Raw genomic sequence first — 7,752 nt, 5'->3', positions numbered from 1 at the left:
AGCGGCGCGTCCCGCGCCCCGTCCCAAACTTGGGTCCACATCTCTTGACAGCGTTCGGCTTCACACCCAGGGGTGTACGGCCCGGGAAACAAATACCTGCTTCCCTGGGCTTTAAATTTGTCTCCTCATTATTTTATTAGGTGCCTGTATTGCGTTAATTTTCATCATACAGGTGTGATTCGTCACAAAGTCCACCCTAAAAATCTCGATGTTCACAGGTTTCTGTCATACCTCCTTTTGTTGTTTGTGTTCCGCGGTAAAATACGTTGCTGTTTCTGATCTCACTGTGTGCTTTTTGTCATCCCTCTTGCTCTTTTCTTTAGGCTTTTCCTATATGCCTTTTTCTGAGAACACATCTGTATGCAAGATGCAGGCATGCAGTAGACTTACGGTGCTTCATAGCTATTCCTAGCTTGGCCTACGTATTTTCCCTCATAATTCCTCTTTGCTTTTCTGATCACCACAGCAAGCACAGAGCCGAGATGCGGAGAGCTAAATGTGAACTGGTCTTGGGCAGGGACTGGTCTTTCCACCTTCCCAATGCATGCCACTCCCTTAAATGCATGTTCGGAGCAAGGCCTTGCAGGTCCTAGCCTGTGGGGGCCAAAGAGGGGAGCAGGAGAAAGAGCCACCACCAGAACAGCACAGCCTTATTGTGGAGGGGAGAGCAACAACTGGGAGCGCAGCATGTTGGAAATGGACTTCAGCTGAAGGTTTGGAAGTCCAGTGTTTTGCTTTAAGACCAAGCTGACAGTGCAGAGACTAAATGAACTCAGATACCAAAACACTTTAATCACAGATATGTGTGTTTTCTGTGAATTATGTGAATTCTTCATTTGGTGGGAGAGAGGTTGTGGCTGGAGTGGAAAGTCAGGCCGGTCAGTGTAGTGGTTCCTCGCACCGCCTCCCTGTTCTCCAAGAGAGGGGACCTGATCCTGGGGAAAAGCTGGGTGGATTAATGTAGTGGTTCTCGCTGTGCTTTCTGTCATCCTGGTGCAGCACTGTGGGGTCCAGGGGGGCGATCTCACTTACTCCTGAAGCCTTTCCTCATGTCCCTCCACTTACAGAATCAGGTGGAGGTTACCCAGTTCTGTTGGCTGTTCAGCTTCACTCAGGCTTCTGTCACTGGCACTCACAATGTTTCTCTGGAAGGTTCTCTGCAGCTCACAACTTTCACAGTGATAAATACGCTGTTCACACTTCGAGTACTTCTCTGTTGTTATAACTAGGCTTTCTTCTTCTCCTGCAGGGTGAACTAAGGTTCATATGCTTACACTATTGCCAACGAGACCCAGGCCCTGCCAGCTGCCACCGCTGGTTTGACCAGTCCCGCCTGCCTTCAGCAAAGCCCTGAGCTGATATTTTCAGTGATCTACGCTGATGCCAAAATCTCTTTCGAAACTGGCAGTGGTCAATTTTAAAGTTCATTTTTGTTTAGGGATGCTTACTTTTCCCCCTTTGTAGTTGTTGGCATTTAATTCCTGTATCTGAGGAGCTTGAATAATTCTGTGTTGCACATTTTTTTACCTCGCTATTTACCTGTTTTGCTAGATTATTATGGATGTGTTGAGCCCAGCAGAGAACCCTAATTTATTCCCTCTCTTTTGGTTCCTGGAATAAATTTATTTTGCCTGATGTCTTGCTGATGCTGAATGGGTGGGGAAAAGGAGTGGGAGAGAGCAGGGTCAGGCAAGTGCTCAGGCAAGGTGCACATTGTGAGTTCAGGCCTGGTCCCTGACAGCTAGAGAAACCCAGCCTGCTACAGGTTTGTTTTCTCACACGATAACATTTTACTGAACCTCTTTTTTTGGGTGGGGAAACGGTGAGTTTTACAGTGCTTCCTGCTGTACCCTTCTTTACGCTTGTCACTCTTACCCTCTGCAGAGCTGTAGGGAAGACCTGCTTGCTGATCAGCTACACCACAAATGCCTTTCCAGGAGAATACATCCCCACTGTGTGAGTAATGGCCTTGGGCTTCAGCTGCTTTTTGCTCTGTATGCATGTGTCTTGTAAAGGTTGGTTTTGTAGGTATGGAGAAAGCTGTCCCAAATCAGACTGTGAACTTCACACACGAGGAGGGTGCCGGTGGTACGGATGTGTGTGTAAGGAGGGCAGACTGTCCCCACTGTAACTGTGTTGCAGCGACCTCTCCTGATTCACTGCCCCCTTGGACTTCGTATAAAGAGATGTGTGGGTTCCAACAAGATCATCACTGATGGGGACTCTTCCTTGGCAGGTTTGATAACTATTCTGCCAATGTCATGGTAGATGGAAAGCCAGTGAACCTGGGCCTCTGGGATACAGCAGGGCAAGAGGATTATGACCGACTGCGGCCTCTTTCCTATCCACAGACGGTGAGTGCCGGGCTGGGACTGGCTTGTCACTGCTCCCTCTCAGGGACAGGGAGGCTCCCAAGGACAGCCAGGCTTTCCTTTGAGGAAAGTCTAAGTTCCTGCAGCTGTAACCGTAACGCTGGTAAGAAGTATCACAGCTGAATTTCTCCTGAGAGATTGTCCTGTTCTAGTCCCTGCCTTGTAATGGTGTTTGTACAGTTAGGTATGCTGTAGGGAGGCTCAAGTGAAAGGAATGGTGTGGGGCTGCCGTGCAGCCGAGCCACGTTCCTTTTTCCCACTCTCTCTCAGTGGGACAGCTCACTGTTGGGCTGCAGCAGGAGTGTTTCCCTGGCTGTAGCAATTCCTGCGTGGCCCTTACCAGGGATGAAGCCTGTAACACTGTTGAGGTGTTTGTGGCTGCAGGCTTTTAACATGCAGAGCCCAGTGTTGTAAAAGAGGATGAAGTCATACACTCACAGTCCATTCCTTCCCTCTCTGAGTTAGTTTAGCACCCTTAATGGGGACAAATTTCTTACAGTCACAGTCCTTCCTTGTGGAAGGAGGTTGTCTGCTGTAAGGCTCCCTCTCCACCCTTCCTCCGTTCTCTTTAGCTGTTTCTTTCTGTGCGGCTGACCCTCTTGTTTCCACACAGGATGTTTTCTTGATCTGCTTCTCCCTTGTGAGTCCAGCCTCCTTTGAGAATGTCAGAGCCAAGGTAAAGTATTCTCCTTCGGGGTGAAACAGTGAAGGGAGGAACCAGTGAAGTCCCCTGCTCCGTCCAGCACCACACCTACAAGCCCAAAATTTCTAGCCATCGTGTTTTGATAAAGGAAGGTTGTAGTGTGCAGGTTTTAAGAGGGGTCTACTTTTTATTCATTACTTCTTTCGCTAAGTTTTTTTGCCGTTCTGAATTTGCATCTTAAACGAGATAAGGGATGTCCTAGAAGCTAAAATGCACTTAAGGGGAGCGCTGTGTGCAGAGTTGGCTGGCACTGTCACGATTCCATGTCTCAGTGCCTTCGTTATTACACCTGCACCTATCCCTTTCTGCAGAGCATATTCAGAACTGTAGGCAGAAGTACCCTGTTCAGGTGTTGCCACCATGTCAGACAGTAGTAAAAGCCTTGTTCCTAATAGTAAATGCATCCTTATGATTGCATCTACTGCTATAGCTACTTTTCTTATCATGACTCTCTGTTTCAGTGGTATCCTGAGGTCCGACACCATTGCCCAAATACACCGATCATCCTGGTGGGCACCAAGCTGGACTTGAGGGATGATAAGGACACCATTGAAAGGTTACGTGATAAGAAACTGGCCCCCATCACCTACCCCCAAGGTTTGGCCATGGCTCGGGAGATCGGTGAGTCTCGTGTGCTGGCAGACCTCCATGGCACTGAGCTTTTTATTTTGGAGTGGGTAAGGGACAGTACGTCCTGGTAGGACTGGAGTGGTTGAGCCGGAGCTCTCTTTCCCCTAGGGTCGGTAAAGTACCTCGAGTGCTCTGCCCTGACGCAACGGGGCTTGAAGACGGTGTTTGATGAAGCCATCCGGGCTGTGCTCTGCCCACCACCCGTGAAGAAGCCCGGCAAAAAGTGTACCGTGTTTTGAGGGCTGTGGCCTAGGTGCTGGCTCAGCATGTTGTCATCCTCTGACAGATTGCATATTAGCTGGGTGTTTCTGGAGGGGGCTGGGATGTGTAGGGCCCTTCATCATGTACGAAGTCAGTGTTTTTTAAATGTCTCTTTGATTTAACGTCAGTGTTGATGTGAAGGGGCAGCGGGGGCAGGAGACTAGCTGGGGGCTGTACAGCCCCCAGGGGAAGTACAATGGGGAAGGCAAGGTAGCTCCTCGGGGTAACAGGCTGTTTTGGCTCTCCTGAACTCCACGCTGAAAGGGCTGAGACATCCATCCTGACCTGGAAACCCCAGGTGGTGAAGATCCTTGGGGAGTGGGGAGGGAGCTGATATGAATGGTGCTGAATGACAAGAGCAGCTGGGAGAGCGGTAGCATCTCCTTGCCCAGCATGCTGTGGCTAACAGTTAACAAATTGGTGCTCTAGCAGATACGTGCCTGAGACTGTTAAATCATAACCAGCCCTGGAAGGGGTTGAAGTAAATGAGGTATGAAGCTCAAGAACTAATCATTAGGTGCTTTATTGGGTACTAGCCAAACTCAGTGAGTGAAACAGCTCTGTGCAATCGATGTATTTGCCTTTTCGTGTGTGCACACCCTAGGACAGCGTGGTGCTGCTCCCCCCATCAGTCTTTAGCAGGGCCTCCCCCCCCAGATCCAGTCTCTGCAGAGCAGGGCTGTGGTTGTTGCCTCTGTTTTGTTTTTTTCTACTAAAGACGGCAAAGGAAGCAATGAGGAGTCTGCTAACTTCTTCTTTCCCTTCCCACTGAAAGTACAGGCAGGCTCTATGGATTTGGATGGAACAGGGAGAGCTTCTGAAGGGTTGTGGGGGGGGAACGGGGTTGGAAGAAAGAGAAGTCCAATTTCTAATCATCATGTAGAGTGACAAGATAAAACCTTATTTGGTGCAATAAACATTCTCCATGACGGCGTATGTGAGCTTTATTATATAGCAGCCTTCTAAAGGTAAATTTTCTGCCTCGCTTCTCATACAGGTTCCAGCCCTGCTGCTCCCTTCTCCAGCAAGACTGGGTCTGTGTCATTTTTTTTCTATCCAGTTTACATCTATGCAGTACTAGTATGAAAATTAAGGCCATGTGTGAAATGGCAGGTGTCATCTTAGGAGACAAGAAATCCCCCATCAACCATCAGTGAGCTGCCAGTTGTCATAGCACTCTTATCACTCAGCAGGAAGAGAATGCTGTTCACCACATCGTCCACCTCTGGAATCAAACACAGAGAACATCCAATGCACCCCTCAAATTGTATTAGAAAAATAAGCATCCCAAAAGGTATGTTTTTGACCTCTACGTGTAATTGGAGCAGGGAAATATCTCCAACCCCAAACTGACAGGACAGTGTGGCTGAGAGCTGGACATCAAAAAGTCCATGTTGTGATCAAATGATACTTAGTTCACAGCAAGAACCTACGGTCCCCTCCCAGTCATGTTTATGAATAGAGTAAGTGCATTTCACTTGTCCTAGGATGAGAAGGCTGTAGAAGAGGGGAGATAAGGTTGATTCTTGCCCTGTCCTCATCAAATGCTTCAGGAGTTCAACCACAGCCATTCAGCAGAGTTGTGACTGTGCCCACAAAAGAAGCAGGGTACCTCAGGCTGTGATGTCCGATTAGAGGGAAGGCTTGGATACAACAGGAAAGCCCAGCTTGGCAACAAATGTACACCACTGACCTGCAAACTTTCCCAGCGGAATCCGATTAATCATGGCAGCAGATTTCTGAGGGTCACTCCAGTTAATTCTCCCCATGTCGGTCATAACCACTGTGGGGTTCACAGTATTCACCCTAATCTGGGACCAAGAGCAACAATCAATCTAACCAGACTGCTCTGAGAGGAAACGCTTAGGATCAGCTTTCATACTTTTCTTTCTCTCAGAAAGAATCCTACCTTGTGGGGTCCCAGTTCCATTGCCATTACCTTGCTCAGCATATCCAAAGCACTTTTTGTGGAACCTTCAAGAGAGGGGAAAAACAGGAAGCATTTAAGTGCATAGCACTTGGTCGGGAACACACAGCAGTATTTCGGTGCCCAAGACTAGCAGCCAGCAGCTTGATGGCTGTGGGTCTCCAGCTAATAAAAACTGAGAGGGGCACTGCTAAAGCTAGACATACTTACAGTAAACAGCATGATCCCGCAGAGCACGCTGAGATGCCTGGCTAGAGACATTTACGATAGCACCTGGCACCCCCTGTGCAATCATCTGCCGAGCAACAATCTGGGGGAGGGAAGGAAAGAAAAAAAAAGGAAAAAAAAAAAAAAGGATGCCAGAATCGTAACAGAAGAAACCCTTATTTCATTCAGTAGGAATCTTGCTGGGCTATTACAGGAGCCAAAAGACCAAAAACATCCGGAGGAAGTAAGTCCTCACTGCTTCCCGCTCACAAGAGAGAGAGTCAAAGCAAGAGAGTGAGTGAAGGGGGCAAATTGTCAGGTCAACTTCGAATTACAGTCCCTTTAGCCCCCACAGTGGACACTTATTTCCACTCTGCAGAATAATTTAGCCACTGCTGTTCAAGGAGACAACTGCGATGACAGTTCTTCCTCACCTGGGAAACATGAAGCGCAGCCTGAAGATTCACATCAAAAGACCTACAAATAAATCAAATTTAAAAGTTACAGAGAGGGTGCAGCCAGTATCTTGGAAACACTGGTGGTACCCTGGAACAGGTACAGAAATGCCAAGCTGACAGACTAGCAAGAATGGTTAGGTGTGCTTTCAGCAATAAACCGTTGATCGGATGTAAGCTATTTAGGGTGCAGGGGGGAGGTGCACTCGAGGATCCTCCCGTTTCTAGCAGGACTCTGAGCTTCAGCAGACTAATGCAGTTCCTCTATTAACGTGTAAACAGTGAGCCCTGGGCCTCAGCCAGGGACTCTTCTTAGGTCAAACAAACCCTTCAGAAGGCTTTAAAATAGCAAATAAATCTGCTGTAAGATGTGTAGAAGCAGCTTTTCTTCTCTTTGCCACATAGTCCTTCCTTGGTCAGGTTTTTACTTGCTCGTTCTGCAGAATGGTCTTAGTAGAATCCATACATTTTATATCCTGGTCACAAACAAATCCTGTATTACAGACCCACAACAGCCATGCTTAATGCAGGGACAAAGCACGACCCATCTTCTCGGAAGGAAGGAGACTCGCCACGTCCTGTATCCTAACGCTTACCCCCGACTGTAGCTATGGATCTTTTGAGAAAAAAGATGTCATGTTATTGCAGTAAGCACATTTAGTTTCCCACTGTGACAGTTTTATCCTCCCTTAACCTGGCTTTGCCTTGTCTTTACGTGAATTCTCTCACCCACAACTGCCTTTCAATTCACCAGAGACTGAGCTGGAGCTACGCGGGGAGCTCTGAGCGCAACGGGTGGCGGAAAGCGCTCCCCTCGTGCAGACCGAGAGGTGAGGGGGGAGCGCCGGAGTCGCGCTTGGTTCCGGCGGTGTTTGCGGGGTGAAAGGTCATTCCGTAAAGTATTAAAACACGGCCCAGAGCAGACGGGGACGCGCGCAGTAACGACGCGGATCCCACCCCGAGTGAGTGTGAGTGCGTGCGCGCGCGTCTGTCTCTGTCCCTGTCCCTGTCCCTGTCCCTGTCCCTGTCCCTGTCCCTGTCCCTGTCTCTGTCCCTGTCTCTGTCCCTGTCTCTGTCCCTGTCCCTGTCCCTGTCCCTGTCCCTGTCCCTGTCCCTGTCCCTGTCCCTGTCCCTGTCCCTGTCCCTGTCCCTGTCCCTGTCCCTGTCCCTGTCCCTGTCCCTGTCCCTGTCCCTGTC

At 49.0% G+C, this 7,752-nt stretch overlaps 2 protein-coding genes across 2 annotated transcripts in view; one reads left to right on the top strand and one right to left on the bottom strand.

The window, feature by feature from the left end:
- Positions 1–2,203: 2,203 nt before the first annotated feature.
- On the top strand, positions 2,204–4,898 carry RAC3 (ras-related C3 botulinum toxin substrate 3 (rho family, small GTP binding protein Rac3)). The gene is made up of 4 exons (XM_009881263.1): positions 2,204–2,354; positions 2,986–3,048; positions 3,537–3,696; positions 3,814–4,898. The coding sequence occupies exons 1-4, from the start codon at positions 2,262–2,264 to the stop codon at positions 3,942–3,944; spliced, it is 447 nt and encodes a 148-aa protein (XP_009879565.1). The 5' UTR covers positions 2,204–2,261; the 3' UTR covers positions 3,945–4,898.
- The window catches only part of DCXR (dicarbonyl/L-xylulose reductase), a 6,735-nt gene continuing 3,859 nt past the window's right edge, over positions 4,877–7,752 (bottom strand). Inside the window, exons 2-6 of the mRNA XM_009881282.1 lie at positions 6,535–6,577; positions 6,104–6,203; positions 5,876–5,940; positions 5,660–5,777; positions 4,877–5,191 (exon numbers count right to left, since the gene is read on the bottom strand). Coding sequence (XP_009879584.1) covers positions 5,088–5,191; positions 5,660–5,777; positions 5,876–5,940; positions 6,104–6,203; positions 6,535–6,577 — 430 coding nt within the window. The 3' untranslated portion in view covers positions 4,877–5,087. The remainder of the gene's footprint in view (positions 5,192–5,659; positions 5,778–5,875; positions 5,941–6,103; positions 6,204–6,534; positions 6,578–7,752) is intronic.

Source organism: Charadrius vociferus, unplaced genomic scaffold, assembly GCF_000708025.1.
Source record: "Charadrius vociferus isolate BGI_N301 unplaced genomic scaffold, ASM70802v2 scaffold373, whole genome shotgun sequence".
Lineage (NCBI taxonomy): Eukaryota > Metazoa > Chordata > Aves > Charadriiformes > Charadriidae > Charadrius > Charadrius vociferus.
The sequence above is the reverse complement of the archived record's forward strand: the minus strand, read 5'-3'. Positions and strand labels throughout refer to the sequence as shown.

What these genes read in the sequence shown, in the direction of transcription:
- RAC3 (XM_009881263.1), top strand. Translation starts at nt 2,262, where the DNA reads ATGGTAGATGGAAAGCCAGTGAACCTGGGCCTCTGGGATACAGCAGGG. An exon ending in CTCTTTCCTATCCACAGACG is followed by an intron (nt 2,355 to 2,985) that starts GTGAGTGCCGGG and finishes GTTTCCACACAG; the next exon opens with GATGTTTTCTTGATCTGCTT. An exon ending in GGCCATGGCTCGGGAGATCG is followed by an intron (nt 3,697 to 3,813) that starts GTGAGTCTCGTG and finishes TCTTTCCCCTAG; the next exon opens with GGTCGGTAAAGTACCTCGAG.